This window comes from Xiphophorus couchianus, chromosome 6 (genome assembly GCF_001444195.1).
Source record: "Xiphophorus couchianus chromosome 6, X_couchianus-1.0, whole genome shotgun sequence".
Classification (NCBI taxonomy): Eukaryota; Metazoa; Chordata; class Actinopteri; order Cyprinodontiformes; family Poeciliidae; genus Xiphophorus; species Xiphophorus couchianus.
Window position 1 is genome coordinate 2,665,800 of NC_040233.1, and position 27,594 is coordinate 2,693,393.

Consider the following 27,594-nt stretch of genomic DNA (forward strand, 5'->3'; position numbering starts at 1 on the left):
ATTCTGTGCAAAATATCAATTCTTTCCCCCAACAGCTGAATTTACTAGATTATATAATGCTTTACCAAAACAATTTATTAATCAGATTAAAAATATAACAACATATCATCCGATGACCCCACAATTCTATTAATGGAATAACATTCACTGACCAAAAATTCAATGACCACACAATTAGAGGCTGTCTAAATGAAACTTTATTCCCTGGAAAAATAAATAAAAATAGCATTCTTTGCAAATTTGAAAAAAGAAAATATTGAAAGGTTAAGAACTCTTTATTTAAAACTCCCCAAAGTTTTAAAGTTTTAAATGCAATTTACCCCTCAAAAGAGCTACTAAGAAATCGTTTTAATATTGATGACAGTAAATGCTCATTCTGTGAAAGCGATATAGAAATGATAGATCATGTCTTCTACAAATGCAATCAAACCAAAATATTTTGGAATTGCTTAGAAAGGTGGATTAAATCGACAATTGCACTTCCTGAATTTATTTCTAGAGATATGGTAACCTTTGAAGTGTTATTGAAAAACAAACCAATGGAACTCTGTTGTAACCTAATATTTTATTTGGCAAAATTCTTTATTCATAAACAAGGAGTGCTGAGAAAATCCCCAGTATTTTAACATTTTATCTGAATTCCAGTTATATTTGAAATCTCTGAAATGTATTGAATCATATGAATACCTGACTGAATTATTAATGGAATTGCCCACCGATGTATGTTAGTCCTAACATATGAATCCCCTTGTTGCTATTTTAGTTATTATTTTATTATTTATTTTTTCTTTATCAATATTACTTTGTATTTTCATTTCTAAATCTGCTTCTACTATGCCCTTTACAGAGTTGTACTGTTGTAATTGCCTTACTTGTTTGTACGGACTTTGTTTAAATAAAGTTTTTTTTTTTTTTTTTAAATCCGTCTAACAAACGTCACTGCTCACACAGCCAGTAATTGGTAGTTTCTGCAATGGGGGCGTGTCATCTCGTCTCTCATTGGTTGGAGTTTTAAACCTCCCTGACATGGTTGGTCGGAGAGGTCGGCGTGTGATTGGTTGATTTCACTGCCTTCAATTTCAAAAATGTGTTGCTGCTGATCGCTGGTCTGAACAGCTGCTCCACCGTGGGAGAAACACAAAGGTCAGCAGATCTTTTTTAAACCAAAGAGAAGAACTCACTTAAAGCGCTTTCACTTCATCGTCTAATCACGTTTAGGTTTTAGGAAATATAACTTGATTTTACGGAATTCTGCAGTGAAGTTTCACTGTGCAAGATCTCAGTTTCACTCACTTCAGCAGCGCCGCCTGGTTCAAGACCCATCAGGAGCTAATGTGAGCTGGTTTTTGTCAGCCTGTTTCTGCGATGCTAGCCGGAGAGGATGGCGCTCAGCTGCAGTGCTGTGTAGCGGTGGAGAAGCTGGACAGCTGCGGCCAGGCCACCCGGAGACAGCTCATCCGCAAAGCCTCCGTTATCCTGGGCCGCAACGAGTTCCAGGAGCTCATCCTGCGTGTGCACGACGGGAAACTATCCCACAGTTACCTCCTGAAAGAGTTCAGGCTCTTCACCAAGTTCGCCAGCGATGGGAAATGCACCGTCAAACTGCTCCCCGAAAACACCCAGGTGCTTCTCTCCAACTGCCCTCCCGACCGCCTGAAGCTGTTCCTGAAAACACTCGGCGTCAAGCACCAGGTCTGGCAGAGCGGCAAGCCTCTGACCGACCGAGAAAAGCTGCAGGCCGGCCTGCCCCGCAGCTTCGAGGCCATCAGCCCTCTGCAGCAGAAAGACATCCAGAAGGTGAATGAGCTGCGGAGCAGAGCGGCTCCCTCCGGCCTGACAGACCGCATCAACAAGGGGCCAGCTGCGGGTACAGGTCAGCAGGTCAAACGGTCCCGAAGTGATGCCAGCTGCAGCCCGGTGAGTCACTGGACACCACGCGCTGGTAAACTGATCCAAAATGTACTTTAATGTACTTTAAAATGTACATTACTGGAATATCCTTTTATAAAAGTAGAAGTTAATAGTTTTCCATTAAATGACTGTAGTAAAGGTAGAAAGGCAACTGAAGTGTTGTTTGACCATCATAACATCTGACTGAATTTATGAAAAAGAAAAAAAAAAACTAAAACTATGTGCCAATTCTGGTATTTTAAAGAAAAAAAAAAGGGTTAGTAATATAAATTAAAATGTACAAATTCAGAAAGAAATCCTATTAGAGATTGGCAAAGTCAATCTCTATCTCAGTGATCTACACTGGAGAGTGTAGATCACTCTCCAGCAGCACATTAACATATAAAAGTTAAAATGAAGTGTAGCTTGACACCGGGCTGCAGCGTGACATTCTAACAGGTTTTTATCCACCTGTTTAAATGGCCCAGTCAAAGTCCAGAACTAAATCCATACTAGAGTCTGTGGAAAGACTTGAATTTCTTGACAGAAGCTTTCTGCCCCGTTTGAGTTGGGACTAAAATCTTCAGAACAATTCAGCATATATTAATGAAAAGCCCATTTATTACAAGAACTTTTTTAGTTTCTAAAACATATTACACACCGATAAATGCCTGAAAGCTGTTATGTATGTAAATTATGGTTTTCTGCTTGTGGTTAATGAAAATGTGACATTTAAAATTTGAATATTACATCAGATCAATAAAAAAACATGTTTTAATACAAAAATGTAGCCTTAATGAAAATTGTTTAACACCTGCTTGAAGGCTGTCAATTTTCAAAAGCTCCATTTTAATCTGACAAATTAACCTCATTGGAAGGCATATTTAGTGAATAACTGCACTTTAATTTCAGAAACTTTTCTTTTCTCTCTGCTGATCACATTAAATCCTAATTAAATACATAAGTTTGTAGCTGACAAACTGTCATAAATTCAGAGTATAAATTCTTTTTTATTATTATTTTTATTTCCCTTCAGGGAAGAATTAGCAAAAGCTCTTGCATTATTAAAGTTCACTTACTCTGCTTCTTAAGTCGATCTCCAGATGGTTTCTGTAAAGCCATCCGGGCTTCAGAAACTCATCAGATGTTTTGGTGGCGATTACAGGTGAAGGGAAACCCCAGTAAGAGATCCATCTTGTCTCTCCCGATACGGAAGCTCAGCAAAGAGCAGGCTGCTGTTCTCAATGCGGTGCTGAGCGGCAAGAACGTCTTCTTCACTGGAAGTGCTGGTAAAATGTACAATCTTCCCTGAATGTCTTCTCCAACGCTCTGCTGAATCGCTCTTTGACACCTTAAGATCTATGTTTGAGGTATTGGGTTTTCTCTCCAGGTACGGGGAAATCCTTCCTGCTGAAGAGAATCCTGGGATCTCTCCCACCGAAGAGCACCTTTGCTACGGCCAGCACAGGAGTGGCTGCGTGTCACATTGGAGGAACAACACTGCACAGCTTCGCTGGTCAGAGGAAGCAATTTTCATCTTTAAATGAAGTTATGGCTAACTGCTCGGGCTGTGCACACATTTTGTTACAACGATGCATTCAGGATCTTGTTGGAAAGTGATAGTAATAGAACAATTTTCACATTTTTAGTAGAGACACTGCTCTGTTAAAATGAGATTTCTCTTCCCTTTGGTCTAACAAACTGTCAGAATGGATCTTCTTCCTGCCTAATTCTAACTGGGTTTTGTCACTTCAGAGTGTCCATGCTGACATTTACTCTGACCCAGTAGAAGAACTAATCTGGGTTTCACCTAAGACCCACTTTATTTATCATTAACTGATCTTTGCTCATCTGCTTGCTTTATTCCAGGTATTGGCTCAGGCTCCGCCCCCTTGGAGCAGTGTGTGGAGCTGGCCCAGCGGCCCGCTGTGCTGCAGCACTGGACCAGCTGTCGCCACCTCATCATTGATGAGGTCTCCATGGTGGAGGCCCAGTTCTTTGACAAGCTGGAGTCCATAGCCAGGTGGGATCAGGAATGTGACAATATCATTACATTTTTAGAGTAATATTGAATTTGATCTGGGAATGTCATTTATGTTGATGCAACTCCCAAGCCAATTCCTCATTAAAATGATAGAAATCAATGCTGTGTAAATAGCATTGTAGATTAAAGTGCTGTGTTACATGGTCTAAACAAAGTCTAGGTGCTACATCAAGTTCTTGGCCAAACTTGGTGTGCTTTGTTTAAATGGGCTAGTTTTTTGTTTAAAATATATTTTTAGTAGTTTATTAGTCTAGAGCCATTTTGCCTTCAGCCCAACTATTGATTTACAGGCTTTTTTTTCCCTTCTTCAGACATTAGGAAAGGGTTAGGATTATGACCCACTAAGTAATTTTTCTTTCCCAGAATAGCACACACTTTTTGATGAATATTCGTCTCGTTTTGCTTAAAATGTATTCAACAGACTTTGTTTAAAGTGACACTGGTGAATGTACGGTTTTGTTGGACCTTTAGTAGCTTTTGACACCTTTGGTCTTAACTAGCAGACAAGTGTTTATATAAACCGCAGCGTGCCAGATCCTACTGAGCTAATATGTGGAGTACTCTTTACTTATTGGATCAAAAGTATTCAAAACAAAGAGTTTTTTAACACAGTTTTTAGCTACATATTTTTCACACACTTGGACAGAGCATTAATACATTTCATAATATCTTTGTCATTTCGTCCACATTTTCTGAATCAAATGCTTTATTCTTCTAATATCTAACTGGTGAAGACAATAATACATCACTTTTATGCAGACGATATACTGTACAGCTGTGCTGTTTAAGAATTAGGAGTTCTCCGAACAGTCTAAATTACTGCACAGTCACAAACAAAGTTTCCTGGATTCAAATCCCAGGAAACTTTGTGTGTACTGCAGACGGTACATGGAGAACCTAAAGTAAATTAACTGGTTTAAAATATAACTTTTATTTATTTTTTTTAACCAAACTCTGAGAAAGTCCATGGTTAATTATTGACCCAGAGAGCATGGTTCCTCTGACCAGGCAACAAGTTGGACTTTTGAACTCAGCTGTCAAGTCAAATTTAAAGAATTTGTGGTATGTTTTTGACTAACCAGTGGAATCTTTTTATTTTTTTATTTTATCACTATAAGCTGTGCTTTGTGGCTCAATAGAAGGACAGGCAAAGCACATGCTGAGGTTACTGTCCTCAATGCTGCTGTTCTGGGTTTGATGCCCAGACCTGGACTATTAACTGCATGTCTTGTTCTTTTTTTCTACCCTACTTCCTGTCCAGCTACTCATTAGTTCAGGCCAGTAACAGAAACCTTTTCAAAGTTTACGTACTCTAAGCCAAGCCCAAATGGGATTTGAATCCAAAATCTACTTGCACCCAGAAGCAGGTGTGAACAATATTTACTAAAGAGGAAGGCTAGCACCACAGCATGCTAATGCTTTAGTTTGTTTTCATTGCTCTTGTGTCATGTTTTAGAGACATTTAGGAAGCAGGAAGTAGAAAAAAAAATATATATATATATATTTTTATCAGAATTTATGACTTCTTTGACAGTTTTAAAACTGAACTGTTAGTGTTTCAGCTAGTCTCTGCAGCTCTGCTCCCACACAGTTTTCTGAAATTGGTGTACAGGGAAAGTCTCATGACAGGTAGAGCTGCAGCAGCCTGTACAGTCCTGCTTGTGGGGGAAACCTGAATGAATTAAACTTAGTGGAGAACTCAGTTTTAAAAGATGTCTTTTTTTTTCTTCAATGGTTTAACTGATGTCCTTGAAATTAACTTCAACTGTTATCAAAACCTGAATGGTGAAGCTTGAAATTACAACGGAACAATCACTCCTCCTGAGTGATGGGGGTGCCTTTCTGTAATCACATGATTTATTATTCTCATGTCAGATTAGTTAAGGCAGTGAGAGACTGGGTCTGACCCAGTACTGTAGAACTGAACCTCGCTGTGTCTCTTGTCAGGTCGGTGAGAAGATCCACACAGCCGTTTGGAGGCATCCAGCTCATCGTTTGTGGGGATTTCCTCCAGCTACCTCCAGTTCCTAAAGGAAAGGAAAAGGCCAGCTTCTGCTTCCAGGTTGGCCTTCTGCAGCATTTCTTTAGTGAACTGCTGAAGCTCTGCAGTAGTGCTGCAACCCTACGCTGGATCTTATTTTCGTTACTGGAGATAAAACTACATGTTAAATAGATTAGGACCCTCAGTATTGGTTTTTCCTGGTATACGGATGCATATGCTAAGGCTGGTCTGAGTGCACGTGAGTCACTGCTGCTGTCTGTGTTTATTCATAATACAAACAATGTTCTTTAATGAGCATCTTCCTTCTCCCTGCACATTTTCTGGGAATCATTATGGAAATTCATAGAAAACCTTCTGATATGTGAACTTTCAGGCCAGGAGTTGGAGGAAGGTCATCCAGGTCAACATGGAGCTAACAGAAGTGAGGAGGCAAACCGACCAGAACTTCATCTCCCTCCTGCAGGCAGTGAGGGTGGGCAGGTAAAGCAGCCCCATGGTTGATTGTGATGCTGCTGCTTTAATGCATGTTAATGCTACTCTGATTGCACCTGCAATAAACCATCCATGATCTGAGTCCCACTGAAACAAGGTTCTCTGTGTGAACAGCTTCAACTGATCACACGTTTGATTTAACTGTACCGATTGCTTTGACTGCTCTCACTGGGACTAGAAATCCTTGAGGTGTGTGAACCTCAATGAGCTGAGGCGATGTAGGAAAAAGTGAGCCAAATTTTCTCCACATCATTCAGGGCTAGTCATCTTAAGCTTGTGTATCTAAAATTAAGGCCTTAAAATGTCTTGAATTTATTTTAAAGTTATGCAAAATTGACCTTTTTGACCAGGAGTGTTGCTTTGATTCTTTCATGGCTTTTTGAGAAATTCTTTAATCTCCCATGGCAACCATTCAGCTGTGAACAATGCCTGGTTGGACTTAGCCCCGCCTTTGAGGCGCAGCTCCTCCTCTGAGCTGCAGTTTCCAAGCTTCCACCTCACAGGAGTTTTTAAAAGAGACAGAGGCCCAATTTCAAGTCAAATTTCATTTGTCATGTTTGTGATAGTGGTGTTTTATCCATCCATCCATCTATGTGCCTAGAAAATACATAGTACTGCCCCTTTAAAGTCTTAAATTTGCATATCTAAAATTAAGATCTTAAAAAGTCTTGAATTCATTTTTTTTTTTAAGTAAGTTGGCCTTAAATACTTTAATCAAAGTTCTTAAATTCTACATGTGTTTTTTTTGTTTCTCATGGGAATTTTTACTTCAGGCAACTCTTTGAATCGTGTTCAAACATGTTCATTGCGTTCTGTGACTCTAAGCAGTTGAGGCTACTAGTAATTAGCTGCTAATATACCCTTGCTAACTAGTTTTTGGGTTGTTTTTTTTTGTTTGTTTTTTTTGCACCAATCATGGCAAATTCATCTGCAGTTGGCTGGAGGACGTTTGTCTTTGCCATGGGTGCATTTCTGTTGCCAACCCAAAAGAGGCTTTTTCTGTTCCAAAAAGCTTGACACTTTGGGGGTTAAGGCTGTAGAGAACATGACATAATATGCAATTTACTTCTGTAAATTTCTGTGTTGGTACAGGTTTTAAATTTCCATTATACATTTAAGTTGGTGAAATGTGCAGAAGCCTTGTCAATGAGTGACAAAGTCCCACAGTTTTTGTTGCCAAATGGAGATTGACAAGCTGTGACAGGATGAGGTGTGATATGTCTCTTAGCTTTGGATGTCATGTTCCCTTTAACCGGTAACGACTGGAATGTTTTCTTCATTTCTTGTACGTTTCATGTTGGATTTATACAGTTTCAAAATGTGAGGCAGCACAGATCTCGCTTCTCCTGTTAGAATTAGAAAGGGTGAATGTATTTTAGTTTCTTCTTTTTTTTCCTCCCCTCCAAGTTATAAATGTTACACCCAGAGCAGCTCCATCTCCGGTATGAGTTTGAGCTTTTCCTGAAGGAAATGTTCTGCGTCACAATAACTCAGGGTGTCGGAGGAAGTCACAGCCACGCTGCTGAAGAGCGCCTACCATCAGATAGAGCGGGATGGGATTCTGGCCACCAGGCTGTGTACGCACAAGGACGACGTGGAGCTCACCAATCAGAACAAACTCCAGCAGCTGCCAGGTCTGAATGCTAACGGCCCGCTCCTCTATTAACACCTTAAACAATGTCTTTCCCAGCGTTGCACTGAGAAGTAGCTCTGATGTGCCGTTCCTCCAGGTGTTTGCCAATTGGTGGGGAACAAATCCGATAATTATTGGAAATTTTCTCCACTGTTTGTGCCACGAGAGTATCAATCAGAAAATTGAAAAAAAAACATAATTAAATGCAGTTGCTATGTGCTATGATGCAAATCACTTCTTGAAGCAGCATCCTGAAGAGGCCCGTTTCAAAGGATAATCTTTTGCAATAACAGTATTTGTGCTTATGACGCTATGAATGCTGTGTCGTGCTGTCACAGCCATGTGAATAGCTAAAATAGTGATATGGGTTGTTGTAACCCATATTACTACCACAGAATAATGTGATACAAATTTAAGATTGTATCCCCCACTCCCAGTTCTGGAGTCTTTTTAATTTTGTAAGACGATTTCATCAAAAACCTTTTAATAAGATAGCAGGGCAGAGGGTGGTTTCAGGTTTGGGTTTTTTTGTTGTTTTTTTTTCTGTCAGTGACCTACAGTAACTGAAGCGTTTCTCCTCGTCCTGCAGGGTCGTCGCGGGCGTTTGAAGCTCTAGACAGCGACCCAGAGCTGGTGAGGACCATAGATGCTCACAGCCCAGTCAGCAGGCTGATCCAGCTAAAAGTGGGAGCCCAGGTAGACGTCAACTCAGTGTCTCCTGCTGAGCTCGACTCTGTTTGAATAAAGTCACTTTTTAAAACCTTTTTGTATCCCAAAAGGTCATGCTGACCAAAAACCTGGATGTAGCTCGAGGTCTGGTGAACGGCGCCAGGGGAGTGGTGCTCTCATTCGACTCAGGAAAACAAGGTTTGGATCACTTTTCTTTTTCTTCTGTTGGCACAATACTTGAACAGGAACACAATGTTTGATTAAAAGTCAAGTTTGTTGTTATGTTTTTTTTGTTTTTTTCCTCCCCACTTGTCAGTGTGTGACAGGAAAGCTCCTCATATTTTAATTGAATTAAAACCAAATGAAAATGAGGTTTTGTTCTTTCAGTGGGAGAACAAAAGTGTGCAGAATGCCACAGTGAGTAGACGCATCACTACGTGACAGTAGTGGCTCCATTCAACAGCTTTTCAGCTCCAGGAGATCAGCTGAACCTGCTTAATTTAGAACCAAATAAACTTCAGATTTTACATTTTTTGCCAGCTTTTATAATTGTGCTGACCTTTTGTTTCTTCAGACAGGAGAGGCAGAGATTTCAATTTAATTATTAAACCAATTATCTTTACTCTTGTTCCTAAACTTTGTACCCGACTATTAAGAACAGAATCCATGTTGTGAGATTTGGAAATGGAGGGACATGTAGAGTTGTTGTTTTTCTACCAAACACATTTTCTTGTGCGCCATCAAACTCATATTGATTATTGCTGTTGCAGTTGTCTCACTCAACAATAGAGCTGTGTCCTAAGCGGGAGCAGAAAACCACCAGCCTGTCTCTATGCGGATTTATGGAACAGTTCTGGGTAAACTGCCACAGACACATTTAAACAATTTTCATTTTTATGTAGAAATAAATGAAGCGGTGCTGGCAGTACCTGGTCCCAGGAATACTGTCGGGTTAAAAACCTAAATAATGGATCAAAAGTGGTTTGACGGTGTGAAAAAAGTGAAGATTCTGACTGAGATGGTTTTTACTTTCATGAACATGAAAAATAATTCTACATCAGTTCATCAGTTTTTTCGTTTGCCTTCTGTTCTTTCTTCTCGAGCCTCCAGTTGGTCGTTACTGTCGGCAGCTCATACTGAGCCTGGTTCTGGTTCTGCTGGAGGATTCTTCTTGTTAAAAGGGGAGTTTTTCCTCCCCACTGTTGCTTCATGCATGCTCTGTATGAGGGATTGTGGTAAAATCTGTACAAGAAGCAAACGGCTGCCTGTCAACAACTCCATGTTGTGCCAATAGAGAAGACTTTTTCCTGATCCACTGATCTACTCCCTCGTCTGTTGTCAGGATTCCCATGCGTGCGCTTCCTGTGTGGGATCACGGAGGTGCTGAAGCCGGAGCGCTGGGTGTTTAAATCCGCCGGTGGGATCCATTTGAGCCGACAGCAGCTGCCGCTGAAACTGGCCTGGGCCATTTCCATCCACAAGAGCCAGGTGAGTCCAGGATCTGCACTGCAAAAACACAAGTCTGACCAAGTAGTTATCTAGTTCTACTGCATATATCTTAGTTTTGTCTTCACTTCCGGTAAGTAACTTTTCATCAATCTATAAGAGCTTTTTTTTTTTAAGTAAATAATTCTTTAATATTGATAAAGTACTAGTTCCACTGGCTGATTATTTTCACTTATGGGAAAAATGTCTTATAATACAATCTGCAAGTTGGACTAGTACTTTTTAAAAATCAATATAAAGGAATTGACTTAAAACAAGCTCCTGTAGCTTGATTAAATGTTACCTGTAAGTTAGTTTTCAGTGTACTGAGTGGAAAATGGACAAAACGTTCATGGTAAAATTTAGTTTTTGTAGTGACAGATGGGCCGTGACTTCCACACTGATGCTGGAGTGCAACTTTCTCTAGGAGTGCAGGGAATTTGGATTTGACTTGAATTCAGTGATATTTTTTGATCTGTAGTTCAGCAGGAGACTCAACATCTGACAGAGAGAGAATACGTTTTCCTTAGAACTCGACAGGTGGGCTTATAACTTTTTGTTCCCGTCTTCATCAACAGAGAAGGACGACTGAAAATAATTCTCTGAATCGTTTGACTCTTGTGGATGGAGGGCATGTTTATCACACCACTCTGCCCCAGCTCAATGCTGTGTCTTTACTCCAGCTATCTAGTTTCAGGGGATGCAGGTTGGTTCCTGACTGGTTTCCATTAAACCACCTTTTTGATTTTTCGGAGCACACTATTAGATACATGACCATGTTCCTTTTTCTCTTGATTTCCTGTTGCTCTTCAGTAAATGCAACCCAACTGTGCTCCTGCCAAGTGTTTCTATATCCTGTTGCTGGTTGGGAGAAGGGGATGAGATTAGTGGCAACAAATCTATTTGGAAAGGAAATGACTGTTTCACCCTGCAGCCGCTTTTGCTACTACATCCTGACCCCAGACTCAGTAATTGGCTGGAGAATAGAGGAAGAGGCCCTCTGGATAATTGGGATCACTGGTTGTGAGCACTGGGAGCAGGGGAGGTCTACAGTGCAGGTGTCTGCAGATATAAAACAATTCGTTAGCAGAATTTAAATGACCTTTTTTGTTTTCTACTCTGTATTTAAGATGGGTTCTAGAGTAGAAATCCAATAGTTGCAGTGAAACTGAGCATGAGGGGAGAGTGATGGCAGCTTCTGCACCAGGAGACTTGGCCTGTATTCCAGTTGTAGCCGGAACAGGGAAATTCTAATTTCGCAATCAGAAAAATCTGATTTCCTACAGGGAACAACTCCAACTACCCCCAGTTAGGTAGTAAGGACGACTTTAGGTCTCAATTAGCTGCTCCTCACATCAACAGTAGCCTGTGGTGGAAATGTATTTATTGGCACTGCTTCCAGGTTGGCCTTCTGCACTTTTGTGAGACACACATGTGTGTCTGTTAACTGTAAACTGAACAAATTAAGTGGTGTTAGCTTATGGAATGTAGCGCTTAAAGGGGCAGTGTTATGTAAAACCGACCTTTTGAGCTTTACATCATGTTATATTATTCTGTCATTGAAATAAAAAAACCTGGAGTGTTGCTTTGATTCTTTCATGCATGTTTGAGAAACCCTTTAATCTCCATGACAACCATTCAACTGTACAAAATGCCTGGTTGGACTCAACCCAGTGCAAATCAGAGGAAAGCTGGAGAAAACCTTGTTAAAGAGTAAATAGAGGAGATGACATCCTGAAGGTGGAGTTTAAGAAAACGTTTTAAAATTTCAAGCTGTTAAATTATAAAGTAAAAGTTTTTTTGTCCTATTAGACGTAGCATTTTTGTAACAACTGACGTGAACATACTTACTTGATAGTCCAATAAAATGGAACTATATCCCTTGAAAATATGTAATACTGCCCCTTTAATCTCCTAGCATCCTGCTGTTATGGTAAAACTGGTCATGGCTTATTAATTACAAGTTCACAAATGATGCTTCAGTTGCAATCATTTAATCGAGGAATTTAGAGTAACTGTGCCGCTAGGTTGTTATATTAAAACAACCTAGCGATGTCTTAACCTGCTGACTGCACCAGTCAAATGCTGGATTGTTTTTTTTTTTTTTCTTTTAGTCTGATATGCTGCTGCTCTAGTTGCAAACCTTCACTGGAAATGTGGCTGGTAGTTTACATAAAAAAGTGTGGAGTGCTAGTTGATGCATGAGAATTTTGAATGTCTCATCATCTTCTGGTGCATTTTCAAAATGGGGAAGTTGTGGAGACAAAGCATAATAATCCACTTTGATAAAAACTTGTTTTTTTTTTTATTTTGTTTTGTTTTTTTATCCTGATTTGAGTCTCAACTAGAAACTGCTTCAGATTCATCAGATCTCGAAGTGCTGCTCTCTGAGTGTGTTGCTCATGTTGAACAGCCAGTTTACCCCTGGTCTGTGTTTCTTGTGAAGGGAATGACTCTGGACTGCGTGGAGATCTCCCTGGCTCGGGTGTTTGAGAGCGGCCAGGCCTACGTGGCTCTGTCTCGAGCTCGAAGCCTTGAGGGCCTCAGGGTCATGGACTTTGACCCCCACGTTGTCCGGGCGGATCCAGATGTTCTCCTCTTCTACAAGAAGCTGAGGAAGGAGCGGCTGCTCATGCAGGTGAGTGTGGAGTTCTCCCCGTCTCCCAGGGTTTGGTCTTGACTAAAAGATTTCATCTTCAGTGTCACCAAGTCACAAAGTGAGAATTGTGATGTTTTTGTGTTAAGAACTGATTGAGTGGGTTTTCCCTGCAGGCCTCCATGGATGATTTCTACAATAAAGAAAATGCTTGACGAGCATCTGCATCTCCTGAGCCACTATGCACCATGTGCATGACTTATGCTTTTAATACAATCTGAATTTTACTTAACTCACTGGCTGAGTTCCACTGCCACCTGCAGTTCATTTCTGCAACTTGCAGTTTTTGTTGTTTTTTTTTAATCATGGCATGATTTGTAATTTATTGTGGTTTGTATTGAAATAAACTTTTAGCCTTACTATCAAGTCTTGTTGTCATGTAGTTTGTATGATCAAGAAATAATTGAGTATGCAAGAGTTTATGAAAATGCTGAGTCATCTGTATGGCAGCAGAAATAACTGGATTTACCACTTTGGCTTATGGTGATTATTTGATAAACCAATAAGCTTAAAATTTCAACTAAAGCAACTCAACAGCTTCAGAGGCTTTACATCGAAAATCTAAGGCAATTCAGGAAAAGGAAAAGTTCAACAATTCTGGGGGGGAAAAAAACTATGAATCAAAGATGATGTGAACAGCAAATTCACTGAATCCAGTGTCACTTTTGCCACATTTGGTTAGCCTTTTACTACACAATGGCTGACATTTTCTCTGAAGATAATTTTTATATTGACAAAAATTGTAAACAAGTCTTCAGACTTTGCCATGAAGTGTATCATGTTTCCACTAATCGTCTTTAACATTTCTGCAGCTTGGTTGGGTTGACCTTTCAGTAAATTCAGTTGATTGGCAGGACTGCCTCAGACACACACCTCTGAAAACGTTCCATGTGTTTGGATTGATTGGTGACACCATAACCAGCCGGCCTTTTATCAAGGGCTGGCCAACCTGGAGTTAGACGAAAGATAAATATACTTTTAATATGTAGAAGCATATAAGTAACTTCACGTTGCTTGGAGAAAAATTAAGGCGTAAAGGTAATTTTATTTATATAGCACATTTTCAGCAACAAGGCAATACGAAGTGCTTAGACCACACGTAACAGAAAATCTGGAAAAAATGAATAAATTCTTAAGAGTTTGGGCCTTTCAACCACATAAAAACTGTTTAATATCACTAAAAATAATTAGAAAAACTAACCAAAGTGGAATCTTGCGCATTACAGGCACCAATATATCCACATACTTTGACAACTGACATTGTCTTGTTTTATTAACTTTGCATTATAATACTCTAAAAGTATGTCTACACAAATGAACCTCCTGGCACCATGTTTAATTCCTAACAGGAAGTTGTGGTTGTTTTGAAGCAAGTTGATTGGTTCATAGGTTTTAGCTTTGTGCTACACTGCCCCCTATGGATTTAGCATGTTTGAGATCACTCCAACGGGCGGATTTGTTTGAGTTAATGTGGAAGAACTTCTCTGAAACTGATCCAAAACGATGTGATGCAGATGTTGGTTTTTACACGTTGGCCTCAGACTCTTAACACTTAACATGAAGCATGGTCTGTAGCGTGATTAGGCTGTTTTGCCTTTGCAAAAATCCTCAAATTGGAGTTAAATATTTAAGGGGGTTGATTTCTAGCATCATTAGAAGTTCTTTGAAATGAAAAATCTAATTTCTTATGAACTTATTCATTGCCAGGAATAACAAAGAATGACACGTTCAGACAGACTGACGAGGAACCAGGAATAAGAGCAAAATATTTATTTCTACAGTGATTCCAAGGCCAAACCCTGAGGTAAACGTTTCATTCCTGGAGCGCCATCTTAACTCTGGACTGATTTCTAACACTGCTGCACGAGGGATGGGAGCAGCAGTGTTGATGAATAACAATGGTATTAAGAGCACATGATTACAGAGGACATGCATTAACATGATTTACATGATCTAACATGATTATGGGAAGCAGGCATCATGGCGGCTGCTTATTAGTCGATCAGGATCCTACAGCTACACTGGGTGGGGGACGGGACGGTCATTTCACATTGTGGAACAGCTTGTGTGCAACCTGAAAGCAGAGAAATACAATTAGATTCTTTATTGAAACACAATCAATCAAAATCAGCTTCAGCATCTACACCATGTTCAGAGAGGATTAGAGACCAGAGCGTCGGCTTCTGTTCTCAACCAATAAACGCATTGAAGGACTTCAAGTTTGTTTTTTTTGTTTTGTTTGCTTTGTGTTGTTTTTTTTCCTGGCTGCTGGTGAGCAAGAAAAAAAAGAATCTGTTGTTTTTCAGCTGCTGAATCCTTACTGTGAGTTTTACATGCAGACTTTATAATTATATTTTCTTCCTCCTGTTTTATTTGTGTGGATAATGTGAGTTTAATTTTAACCAAAGTTATTTAATTCTACTCAAACATTCGTCTGTTCATAGTCCCATCTAGCAGTGTTTGCCTTTAACTAAAAGGAGGAATAGAAATAATGTTCCTTTGGACTTGAACTCTGGCTGAACTGAGATCAGTTTTATTTAGTTTCCAATTCAAAAGTAGAAGTAAGAGCTTTATTTTTGTTATGTGGCACTTTACTCTGCATTAATAAAGTGAACTTTTGCTCACACTCTGGTGTCTCAAAAGTTCATATTTCAATTTGTTGAATGTAAAAATTAAAACTGTTAAAAAGTAGAATAAAATATTATTTTCTATTGATGGATTTGAACAATAAACAGATGTGAGTATTAGCTCTGCTAGTAAAGCTCAGTCTCTCCAAACTTCTCTGTAGTTCAAACTGCTGTAACACTTACACAGTGGTCCCGTGCGTGCAGGAAGTCGAAGAGCTCTTCTGTGCACTCCTCTGTAGTGCTGGACCTGGAGCTGACCCTGGTTTCACACACCTCCAGACGCTCCTTCAGGTGCACACAGTGCTCAGTCTGCTCACATTTGGATCGTATCGTTTCCAAGGGGTCCTGGAAGGCACCAGAGACAGAATGGCAGCAGCAAATCAGAATAATTTCCCCTCTGACCCAGTGTTAACCCTCAGCCAGAAGCAGACAGTGCCTCATTACGGCTGCACTAAGTGATTATTTTAGTTATCGATTACTTTAATGCATTTCAAATAAAATATTTGAAATGCATTAAAAGATGCAAATAAATATAATTAAATAACTTTTTTAAAATAAAACATTTTATTGTCTAAAATACAATAACACCATTCCTATAGTGAACTCTTTATAATTTGTAGCAAAGGATGTATCTGCATTAAAAAAAAAATACATAAACATATGAAAAGCTAAAACCCTTTCTGCTGGACTTGTCAATACAGTGTATGGTTGATCTGGTGATCAGTTTTGGATTAACCAATTAATAAACATTTGTTACAGTATTGTCTGCAGTAACAAGGTAAAATTGTGCCATACAGACATGATTTTACAAAGCAAAGTATTGGAATCATCAATCCATTTCCAGATGAAGCTTTTACAATCAAATCTGTAATAGGTTTGTGTGGTGATATGAGATATGTAATTTTAGGCTGAACATGCGTTTAGCTTTTAGGCAGCTGAACACACGTGGAATCCTCTATAAACTAGAGAATTGTGATAAGGAACAAAGAGTTTCTAGAAAATGTGAATGTAATGAATTGAAGAGAACAAATGTTGAAGTTTAGCGTGAAATCATACATGAATGGAAAAACACTCCATCTCCCTGCTGCTTGTGTGTTTCTGTCCCTGTTCTTGAGCAGCCACTCATCTGCCTCATTCTCTAGCTTTACATTTGCTTCCGTCCAAATGAGACGGGCAGAATTTAAAGCCACTTACCACCATTTCTTCCTCCTCTTCTTCCTCCTCTTCTTCCTCAGCAGGAGCATCCTCCTGTTCAACGGCAAGAACAATTCCAGTCAGCTTAAACTGAAATAAAAGCCTATTCAAGAACTCAAGGTGAACTTACACCGACATTTAAAAACTCAATGGTAGCCATCTTTTAGTAATTATTCATGGATAAATCTCTAATATTTAAATTCGGATATCTTCGCCCTGACTTCGCTTAACCACAGTCGATATTAACATGCCTTTCTATGTTATAGTTGTTCCAGTTGAAGGGTTGACCCTTCGCTCATACGGTCCACCGCTGAGCTATTAGGTTACACAATCCGGTACACTATTTTCATTTGGCTCCTGTTTACATGTACTTGTCTATTTACTCTACCTCTTCATCGGGATCTCCGGACGTGAGCATTTTTCTCTCGAAAACCATTTCAGCGAGTTAGAAACTAGCCAACAAGTCAGCTACCTGAAGTGAAAGCCTGAACTGATGTCCCTGTTCGAGGACGCGAGGTCGGTCACACGCCGGAAACGAGTAGAACACTCTCTCCGTCTACAGTTTCCTATTGGCTTATTGGCTGAAATGTTTTATCGACGTCTATTTTGTCTAATCACATACAGAGTTTTCCTAAGTCCCGCCTTAGTGAAAACAGGAAGCGCGGAACTGTTTTAGAAGGGTGCAAAGGATCCGTCGGATGAAAAACGTTGTAGCACATCGTGATGGGGCTGTTCCTGGATACTTCCAGAGTGATACTGAGCAGAGTGAAAGACCTCAGAGCCCTGACTTCTAAGCGACACCGAGTGAAAGGAAAATGGGTAGGTCACCAAAAAACAGGCAAACAAAATAGCTTTTTGTGTCTGAGAACATTTTTATTTTTAAAGGGTTCGAGTCAGTGGGTTTGCAAAAATTATCACCCGGCGACGCGGTGTTAAGGGTGGGCGGAGTTTGGACAGAAGTCCTCCGTTCCGATCCACCAGTTCTAACATGTGACTGGCATAATAACCATAACAGTTTTTTGGAGAAAAGATAATAACATTTCTTGAATCATATGTACAAAATGTGTGTAAAAACAAATTAGGTGATTTATTTTTATTTTTATTATTTTGTCAGCTATTTCGCCAGTTGACAGGGCTCGAGATAGTGCGGGTGGATCAGTATACGAAAATTCATATTTAACATATTTGAAAGAAGCTACTGGAAATGATTTAGTTTTTATTACTTTATCACAAAGCATAGAGTTCTCTTCTGACTGTTATAATGCGCCAAGTTCAGTTTGTCTGAAAAAAATTCAAGACAGCCTTTTATATTTCAATAAAAAATATGAAATTATCATATTATCATGTTTTTACAAAATTATCAAGTCACATTAGAACCTCATATATCTATGAACTTGTCTTTTTTTGTAATTCAAAAAGATCTGTCAGTTGATAAGTAATGAAGAAAATTATATTTTCCTATTTTAAACCATTTCAATTTACAAATATTTTTTGCTTCTATTTTGTATTTTTGCTTTTATTTTGTATCTCTGTGTGTATTGCAGCAGCACATTGTTGTCATCTATTTATGGAGTAATTTTACTTAATATTGATGAGGAAATATGAGAACCACAAACATTTTTCAGTTGGTCATGAAGTTAACTTAGAATTATTGCTAAATGTGTTTCTTATTTTCTCTCCTATAAGGCTGCCACACATCCCAAGCAGCCTCCCACCAGAATGGCTCTGCAGCACTTCGATGCCACCTACAGCGCCCAGCTGGGGGCGCTCTGGCCCTCAATCCGAGTAGCCCTGTTGTCAGAGAGGAAGTACGGAGCCCTGCTCAATCATTTCTCCCATAATCTAGATGTGGAAGAACTCCAAGCTCAGGGATGCAAAGACTTCATCAGCAATGGAGAGGGTAAGTGTACATTTCAGTCCAGTGTTCACTGCGACATCCGATGATGTAGTACACACAGCTTCAAAACGCAAGCTCCATGATAATCTCCTACTGAGAAGTGCTGTAGAGAACCACGCAGGCTCTGGTACAGAGCTTACTCCAGCACTGGCAGCAGGTGACTGTGGGAACATCTTCATGCACAGTGAAACCAGCCATGTGGCATGAAGTGAAGAAGACACTTCTGTCCAAGAAAACATGGAGGACAGAGTTTAATTCAACATTAAGTGTGACTTTTGTTCTCCAATGAATTCTCCTTCTGATTGTTGTGGAAATCTGCGCTACGTTATCAGGTGTGATAAAAGCCTTTAAAGTGTTTCTGACACAGAACCTAACAGGAGTGTCTCTGTTAGATCTTTTGGTCGTCTTGTCTACAGCTAATTCCCCTTTTTGTGTTTCCTGCAGCCTTCATGTTTCCGGCCTCCACCGATCACCGCTCTGAGTTTAGACCTGAAGAAGACTCCAGCAGTGTGTCTACAGTGACTCACGGTGGTGGTAGTCGGCAGCCTTCTCCTCTACGGCTCAGTCCCAATATCAGGTGCTTGGTTTTTCCGAGAGGAGACATCACACGGTTCAGGCCTGCAAGGTGAGCGAAGCTCTCGTACAGTCCGATAAATCGGACTGTACGAGATAATAAATATAGGTCGACCTATATTTATTAAAATCAGGTCGACCTCTAAAAGTTGTTCCAATGAAGTGTTGTTTGAATCTCACTTCTTTCCTGTTATCTAAAGACCTGACAAGTTTGGTTTGTTGAGTTACTACCTGCTGGATGCGGCGTCCATATTGCCTTGTCTGGCGCTGGATGTTCAGGAGAGTCACACAGTTCTGGATCTGTGCGCCGCTCCAGGTGGAAAGGCCCTGGTTTTACTTCAGACACAGTCTGTCAGTGAGTGTCCTGCTCTTAGCCGGTCTTCATCAAACTCTATCCAGTCTGGCTAGTCTCCTGGCTCCTCCGACAATTGTCCATCGTGTCGTTTTTATGCCCCAGGGTTTTTATGTGCCAACGACTTGTCCGTGTCTCGAACGTCTCGATTGAAACGGGTTCTGCAGAGCTATGTTCCGAAAGCGCTGCTGACCGACGACAAACTGCGCATCACATCGTTTGACGGCACCATTTGGGGGGAGATCGAAAGGAACGCCTTCGACAGAGTAAGCTCAGGTCACCCAATCATCTTCATCCTGTTGCTCTGGCGACACACTGATCTGATACCAGCTTTGCTTCAGGTCCTTGTTGACGTCCCCTGCACCACAGACAGACATTCCCTCATGGAGGACGACAACAACATATTCAGCAGGAGCAGAGTCGGAGAAAGACGCAGCCTACCACAGCTGCAGGCGGAGCTTCTGCTGTAAGAATGGTGGAAATACAGAAACAGACCAAACATTTAATCATCAACCACTGATGATTAAATGCCAATATTGTCACATGTCCCAGTGATTTCTTAACCCCGTTAGCTTCACATGGTCATAATCATCAGGAACGCTTCTGCAGCTGTCTTGTCACAGTGTCTACCTGGACAGTGATCAAACTCACTGTAATCATATCGTCTGGTAAAGAAGTGTAACCATGTTTGTATAAAAAAAGAAAAAAAACAACCTATTAATGAATTGATTAGTTGATCATACACATACAGTTCATTTGGTCATCAGAACTATAGGACTGCTGTTAGTCAGGTGCAACTGTAATCTAAGTGTGTACTTCCTGTGTAGAGCTGGAATCCTAGCTACTTGTCCTGGAGGCGACGTTCTGTATTCCACCTGCACCCTCTCTGCCAACCAGAACCAGGCTGTGGTGCAACAAGCTGTCCAGCTGGCTGAGGAGCAGCATGGCATCCAGCTTCAGGTCCGTGGAACAACCACGCAAGCAGAGGAAATGATGGAAGACTGCCGCATAGACTGATTAAATACACCAAATATTAAGGCACTAATGTTTGTTTTTGTCTCCCTTTCCCCTCTCAGGTCATCAGTCTCTGCCCTCTGGCTCAGATGTTTAGCAACACATTTCACTTTGCTCCTAACCTCCACCTGGGTGAGATGGTCATCCCGCACTTAGCTGCTAACTTTGGACCCATTTACCTGTGCAAGCTGAGGAGACTCACCTAAACTCTGCTTTGTGGACACAAAACACAACAAACATCTTCCCACTTTCATCCCAGATGCTTTTCATCTGGGATTCACCTGCAGTGTTATTTTTCTCCTGTAGATGTCCACAGTAGCTAAGCAGTAAAGGTGCTTGATGTATACTGTGGCCACCAGGGGGCGGTAAACTGTCCACCCGGGTGTGCAGCTCTTCTGCAGCGCTGTTCTGTGGTTATTTATCAGGTTTGATGGCTTTGCCTCATAATGCTGCGTGTTTCTCCACAGAAGCAGAAGATAATGAAAAGGCAGCTCAGAACTTCTTTGACCATTTGGCTTCTCACATCTGAATCTGTGCAACTTCCATTACTGTAGCAGGGCTGATTCCATTTGGCATCAGCATCAGTCAGAGGTGAGGCGCTTCCTCTCATCACCGCCTAATGGGAGGCGTTCGGGGGCCGTCTGCCATCACACCGCCGATGACCCTGTGTGCTGTCCTGGCTAGGCAATGTAGCGTAAAAAAAGGTGCGCGTGTGAGAGAATATATATATCTAGTACTGTATATTTGATGAGATCAGATGAATCCACATCCCATCGTCATTAAGCAGCTCGGCGCGGCGGGGACGGGACGCCAGCCATGCGGCTCCCAGATGAACATTAAAGAGGCAGCAGAGAGCTAAAATGGGCCGGCTCGCCCTCTCTCCTGCCCCGCCGCTGTTTTATTCCACAGATGAGTGCAGATAATTTCCTGTGCGATTGTGAGTGATTACTGTATTACTGTGGCAAAAAGGGGGGATGTATCTGGGAATGCAGAGGGAATTAATGACACATAAAAACTATATATATATTTTTTGTACCGGCTGCGTTGGTCCCTCGGATGGCTCTTGTGATTACCTAAACGTATTGTAAATATGTGTTTCCGATGGGCTCCTCCATAAATTTCCATGTTTTAGCACTCAGGAGATGGCAGACGGTTAGAGATGACTTACTCTCTGCAGACTCCACCGGCTGCCTGCTTTATTATTGAATTAGCCAATGAGGCGCTGTGCACTTGTGTCCGTGTGTGTAAGCCTGCGTTATGCTGTGTATTAAAAAGATGAATATTATGGATTTAACTACGCAGCCTTGCTTCTGTTGTGTTTTCAAATATAATGCTTTTAATAAACATGTAAAGCGCTCTAATAGTCTTCAACACACGCCGCTGTGTGACAGACACACAGCCATAAAAATCACACATTATGACCTAACTTTATACGCAGTATAACTGTGCTCCCAGTGCAGTCTGATGAACACTTTAATGATTTGAATCCCGTCAGTGTGATCAGGGAGGAGGTGTTACTTGTGTGTGTGGAGTTTCACGCCTGCAGGTGAAGCGCTGGCAGCTGGAGAGAGGATTCCAGCTGCTGGGGGTTAACAGTTACTGTCGCCGCGCCCAGCAGGAACTACGGTCATGGCAAACTAAACCATAACAATGCTGCAAAAACAAAATGGAGAAAAATTCACCGTTCTACCCTGAATGACAGCTACCTAATTAACCAGTCATCAGAAAGTGGGACCACCAATACAGAAGCAGTAGCCTAGCATTACCTTATGCAATTCTGCTCAATTCTCATCTCCCTTCATGCTCTGTGTGGGATTTCTCCCGTTGGAGTCAGTTTCTCTGGTTGGATTTAAACTGGGAGATGAGAATGGCCTGGAAGGCATTAGTCAGACTAGGTTCTATGTGTTTGGTTTTCTCCAAACATGGAGCGGCTCATTAGGAGATGAGAAAGTGAAAACCTAATACAGCAATACTGAACAGCTGAGGTTTTTTCAGATGTAACTTTGACCCTTTTAAACAACTCATACTAGTCCGATCTTTAATATGCTGAGCTACAGTATTTAGCATGCTGGAGAATCAAGGCCTTTAAAAATGGCCTGAATGTTTTCCTCTTTAAAATAATTATCAGAATATCTAGAAATGGTCTTTTAACCCTTCCCAGATTAATGAGGAGCAACAATTCCTGAAAAGGAAGATGGGTTCCTTCCATGAGCTTCAAAAGGAAAAATGTGCTTTAAGTTTTCCTTATGACTAAAAATGATTTTCTTTATAGCTGTAGGAGTTCAAAGACTTCTCCGGTTAAGATCTTCCTAAAAAAAACTTCCCTAAACACATACCTGATGTTGGGAAGATGCTGTGCTTTGTAAGATATATTCTCTTACCATACTGTGGCAACTCACAATGCTTCCAATTAGACATAAAACCTCAAGCTAACTAGAACTGAACAGTCTTACTATTGACCAGCAACGCCGTTGTTGCGCTTTGTTTTGGTTTTGATCAGGCCCACTTTGGGATCGCCACATTAGCTTCAAGCTGCCACCAGATTAAGAAGAGAGAAAATTTTGTGTGTGTGTGTGTTTTTTTTTTTATCCTCTCTTAAGAAGATTACCCAGGGAGGGGTGAGATGGCAGTCAGGGTGTTAGAGAGAAGACAAGAGGAGAATGGAAGATGAAGCGGAACTAAAGGAGGGCGGCCCTGGATGCACAGTCAGCCACCTGTTGTCACTCGTCTTCTTCTACTGTCCCTGTGCTTTCGAACACAGTACAGAGTGGTGGTTTCCTGCTACAGTAACACTTTTTAAAATATACAGCAAAAAAAACAAACTGAGTGGAGTGTTTAGTCATGAGTAAACCCTCCACTTCATAAGCGTGTGTGTGTGCAGCTGTGAGGCTGATGGTGCTCGTGCTTCCCTCTCCTCTGAGTTTCCTGCTGGTGGTTTCCAGGAGAGCTTTGATGTGTATCTGAGCAATGCGCTATTAGAGGGATTTCCCCGGACCTGACAGCTCAGAGAATATGCTGTGAAATGGCAATGCTGCTGGGCTAAAAGAATGCTGGAAACAGGATTAGGATCATATTCTGGCAGACCCTGTCACTTCCTCAATGGGCCGAGGTTTCCAACGCTGGCACTTTTCCATTCTCGCTCTGGTTAAAACCTTTAAGAGAACCATGGAGAGGAGGGAGGAAAAGCACTGATTGAATGGTACACTGTGATTTTTGTGTGGAGCTCTTGATCCGAAAGATGTGTGTGTGTGTCAGAGTATTTGAGGAAGAGAAAGTCAAATGCAGCAAGAACATGGCAACCTGTTGGTCATGTGCAAAACACTCTAGCTTACTGCTTACTCTGCTGCGCAAAAATATTTATACATACTTTGCTTTGTGAAAGTATGAAAGAGTTTGACTGCCAGAACCTGGAAATAAATTCAGGCGCAGCGCCTCTTTTAAACGAGAAAAGTTTATTTTTATAACGAGATGCAAAAGCCCTAAAAATGAAATAAAAATTAAAAACCTCATAACGAGATTTATATCTCATTAAAACCAAAATATTTTCTCTTTTATAATAAAGTCTAAAACAGTAAAGCAGCAACACCTCCTGGATTTTTAGGTGTCATTAAAACAAGAAACTTTATCACTTTAATAAAATAAACTCAACTCTCTAAAAGAGCATTTTACATTAAGACGAGAAAGTTTTTTGCTATAACAAGACATAAAACTTGTCTTTGTACCATGAAACTTTCTGGGCTTAGCGAGTTTTGGATTCCAGGTTTTCTCAATTTAATGAGAAACCTTCTCATTTTCATGAGAAATTGATTCATTTTTAAGCTCTAGAGTTAAACACTCCCATACGAAAGTATTCAAATCCTGAAACATTTTCACATTTTGTGAAGTCACAACCACAAACCTTATTGTGCTTTATTAGGATTTAATGTAATAAATTCACAAAGTGGTGCAATCATTTGGACTGATGGCGTTTCAAGATTTTTGCAAAAATCTTGCAGCCAATTGCATTCAGAACTTCTCCAACGTACCTGAATCAAATGACTGAATAACCTCATCAGCTTGCTACCATGTTCTGCAGAGATCTGGTAATGATGCATTCATTAGACTCAGGTGAGTTGCAATAGGGATGCATCTCATACAGTCGTTGGAGGAACCTGAAAACTGAAGTTGGAAAAATCTTGAGACTGTTGGATAGAGGTTTCCTTCAGGACCAAACCATCCATCCAGAGCTACAGTGGAACTTTAGGGAAAGCTATGTTTGTGTGCGAATGGCACAGTCAAAGTCCAGACTTAAATAAAATATATATTTTGTCAGAAGACTTTAACAGCAGGTCCACAAACAGTTTCCATGCATTCTGACCAAGATTGGGCAAAGAAGAAAAGGTAAAAGAAAACAGGTGAGTCTGTAGATATGTGAAACTTTAGAAGACTTGTTTTGTAAACTGTTTCCACAAAGTACTAACTTTAGAAGGTTGAATGCAAATGCACAAGTTTTATAGGTTTTTATTAGGAAACCATTTAACACATTGGAATTTAGACTGGCAATCCAACCATGTACAAACAAATTAGTTCAGGGGATAGTAAACATTTTTGCAATACAGTTGCTGCATTTCTGTTGACCATATAGTTGCACTATTTGACATTTTGAAAATAAATTTGCTTAATGAAAGCCCAGCAATTTCAGAAAAAAAGTGCTATGATGAAAACATTTTGACGAAGGGTTTATGGTCGTATTTAAATTGGTTTATTTTGCAAAACTGGAAACTTTGTTTTCACATCACACGAGTCACATGATCAACAACCGGATGTTAATTCCAGTGCAAACCACAAAGAACACAGGAAGTAGTTTCAGGATGATGCTTTTTACTGACTTTTTCTTTTTTTGCATGAACAAACTTATTTGCAAGGGATTTAAATTGTGTGTCTTATTGAATGGAAACACCACAATTACAAAATTGTGTGGTTTTTTTTTTTGTCATAATCAGAATATTAACATTTTGCACATATTTGTAACGGAAACACATTTACTATAATGCTCTTGTCTGTCTAGGTTTTACCAGCATGCAAACCAGTTTATGTCCTCTTCATATTTCTTTCCCCAGTATTTAGTGTCACTGGATCAAAGTAGATGGAGATGCATGTGCTTCTGTACACACTGTACATGGTGGAGATGATGGAGGTTCATTCAGAGGCCTGAGTATTAGAGACTGAAGCACCTGATCCAGCAGTGAGGCTCAACACACTTGACCCTGCAGCGGTACAATCAAGCAATCCCTGTTCAACCCCGGGGGGGTGTGTGGGGGTGTGTGTGTGCGTGTTTGGGGGATGGGTGTTAAGAATAGAGGGAACATTGTTATGTTCTCTGCTCCAGACCCCCATGGGAGAAAATCCTGCCATGTACCTGAACAGATTCCTCCTCTGGATAACAAGGACACACGCTTCAGATATATATCCACACTGCGGTCCTATCAGTCACACAATCTGGACGCCCTTGGCTGAGGACACACACACCCGCACACCTGCTTGTGGTGTAATAAAACACAACAAGGTGAGGGTGAGATGTTACACCAATGTTAATGCTGCTAATCTGGTGAGATCATTATCCTCTTCTATCCGATCTTTTTGGGAAGGACTCGTTCATAACCGTCGCTAGAAGTAACCCAGCTCAGCCGCAGAGGTAAATTACTCATTTACACACACACTGAAGGGAAGCAATGTGCTTAAGGCTGATTAAATTAGCAGCACAACAATGTCCCACTGCTGCAATAAGGCGCTAATATGGAAAGTTTACTGTCAGAGGAGCAAGGTTACAGTTTTAGGTGCTGTAAGGTGCATAGTTGGGTGGGCATGTGTGTGTGTGTGTGTGTGTGTGTGTGATGTGGTGGGCGGTGGTCTGTTTTGACAAACCATGCTGTTAAAGATATAATAGCAGCATAATCACCGCCCCAGGCTGTCATTCTTCAGGATAATGGCCTTCCTATTCTTTGGGGACGCATTACATCTCAACCCCCACTTTTTTTTTTTTTTTTTTTTTTACATTTTCAAATATTTTAAATCCGAATCCTATTTCTTTTTTGCACATGCTGTGTTTTGCTGAAAATGTTTCATATCATTTTCTGCTCTTTCTTACAACATTTTTTCAGGCAATTAACAGTCTGTGGTTCTGTTTGTTTGCTTTGATCTGCTGATATATATTTAAAAACATTCAGAAATATTTTCAGGCTTTGCTGCCTTAGAGGTTTAATTATTTAAGAAAAGTCAAAATGATCATGAAACTGACCTGTAAAGCTGAATGTTACATTTCTTATTAGCCGTTAGCTTGTTTAGTATTACTGACAATAAAAAAAGTATCTGTCTGTATTCTATAAAGAATGTAGATGCTTTACCTCTAAAAGGTAGAAAAACCTGCCAATATTTCCAAATCCAGTATGTTCCACAAACAGACTGAGGTTGAAGCTAAAAAACATAAAACTGGGCAACTTTGCTGTCTTCTGTTTTCTTCCTGTTACTGAAGTTTTAATTTCTGCTTAAAAGTGGCAGTAAACACAGTTTCATCTTCTTAAAATTGAACTTTTAACCCGTGTGTGCTGATTTTATTCATAAGGAACCTTAGTGATGATGAAAATGACTAACCTTGAATTCTTCCTCCCTCAGTAACAACTTCCCATCTAGCCAACTACTGATCAGGACATGTAGTTATGGAATATCATCTTCGAGATGTTAGCATGTCATGACAGTCATGAGGCTGTCGTACAGCAACAGTCTTCAGTCAGAAGCTTCTTCAGATTCGTTGTAAAACTGACTGCTACACCACACACAACGACTCTTTACACATCCTTGGATGATACATTTAATTTCCCTTTGAAAATAAGTAGTTTTGAATTGAAATGAACAATCTCAACATTTTTAATTGAGTATTATATCTCAATATTGAGATATAATATTGACTATAAAGTCACAAAGCAAGATATTAAAGGACAACTACGTTTTAACTGATTCAGTTAGAGTACAGCTGTCAGCGCCCCCATGTGGTGTAAATGTTCTGTACAAAACACGGCCACTACAGATC

At 40.4% G+C, this 27,594-nt stretch overlaps 3 protein-coding genes across 3 annotated transcripts; 2 read left to right on the forward strand and 1 right to left on the reverse strand.

Annotated features, from left to right (window-relative positions):
• Window positions 1-1,063: 1,063 nt before the first annotated feature.
• pif1 (PIF1 5'-to-3' DNA helicase homolog (S. cerevisiae)) lies at window positions 1,064-13,235 on the forward strand. The gene is made up of 12 exons (XM_028021555.1): window positions 1,064-1,917; window positions 3,056-3,179; window positions 3,281-3,406; window positions 3,760-3,913; window positions 5,882-5,996; window positions 6,310-6,416; window positions 7,923-8,062; window positions 8,651-8,757; window positions 8,841-8,928; window positions 10,073-10,218; window positions 12,662-12,853; window positions 12,988-13,235. Exons 1-12 carry the CDS (start codon window positions 1,366-1,368, stop codon window positions 13,024-13,026), a joined length of 1,890 nt encoding a protein of 629 aa, XP_027877356.1. The 5' UTR covers window positions 1,064-1,365; the 3' UTR covers window positions 13,027-13,235.
• Window positions 13,236-14,626: 1,391 nt separating this feature from the next.
• LOC114147028 (cytochrome b-c1 complex subunit 6, mitochondrial-like) lies at window positions 14,627-17,242 on the reverse strand. The gene is made up of 4 exons (XM_028021557.1): window positions 17,081-17,242; window positions 16,693-16,746; window positions 15,682-15,843; window positions 14,627-14,945 (listed from the first exon to the last, which is right to left on the reverse strand). The coding sequence occupies exons 1-4, from the start codon at window positions 17,126-17,128 to the stop codon at window positions 14,913-14,915; spliced, it is 297 nt and encodes a 98-aa protein (XP_027877358.1). The 5' UTR covers window positions 17,129-17,242; the 3' UTR covers window positions 14,627-14,912.
• Window positions 17,243-17,365: 123 nt separating this feature from the next.
• On the forward strand, window positions 17,366-21,822 carry nsun4 (NOP2/Sun RNA methyltransferase 4). Its single transcript, XM_028021556.1, has 8 exons — window positions 17,366-17,511; window positions 18,379-18,592; window positions 19,034-19,214; window positions 19,363-19,517; window positions 19,620-19,780; window positions 19,856-19,980; window positions 20,342-20,474; window positions 20,591-21,822. Exons 1-8 carry the CDS (start codon window positions 17,416-17,418, stop codon window positions 20,732-20,734), a joined length of 1,209 nt encoding a protein of 402 aa, XP_027877357.1. The 5' UTR covers window positions 17,366-17,415; the 3' UTR covers window positions 20,735-21,822.
• The last annotated feature ends 5,772 nt before the right edge of the window (window positions 21,823-27,594 follow it).

Excerpts from the sequence above, each read along its gene's own strand:
- pif1 (XM_028021555.1), top strand. The coding sequence starts at position 1,366 with ATGCTAGCCGGAGAGGATGGCGCTCAGCTGCAGTGCTGTGTAGCGGTG. Across the intron at positions 8,063-8,650 it reads CAAACTCCAGCAGCTGCCAG|GGTCGTCGCGGGCGTTTGAA; the intron begins GTCTGAATGCTA and ends CTCGTCCTGCAG. Across the intron at positions 8,758-8,840 it reads AGCTAAAAGTGGGAGCCCAG|GTCATGCTGACCAAAAACCT; the intron begins GTAGACGTCAAC and ends GTATCCCAAAAG.
- nsun4 (XM_028021556.1), top strand. The coding sequence starts at position 17,416 with ATGGGGCTGTTCCTGGATACTTCCAGAGTGATACTGAGCAGAGTGAAA. Across the intron at positions 18,593-19,033 it reads CTTCATCAGCAATGGAGAGG|CCTTCATGTTTCCGGCCTCC; the intron begins GTAAGTGTACAT and ends TGTTTCCTGCAG. Across the intron at positions 19,781-19,855 it reads AAAGGAACGCCTTCGACAGA|GTCCTTGTTGACGTCCCCTG; the intron begins GTAAGCTCAGGT and ends GCTTTGCTTCAG.
- LOC114147028 (XM_028021557.1), bottom strand. The coding sequence starts at position 17,128 with ATGGTTTTCGAGAGAAAAATGCTCACGTCCGGAGATCCCGATGAAGAG. Across the intron at positions 15,844-16,692 it reads AAGAGGAGGAAGAAATGGTG|GACCCCTTGGAAACGATACG; the intron begins GTAAGTGGCTTT and ends GGTGCCTTCCAG. Across the intron at positions 14,946-15,681 it reads TGCACGCACGGGACCACTGT|GTTGCACACAAGCTGTTCCA; the intron begins GTAAGTGTTACA and ends CTCTGCTTTCAG.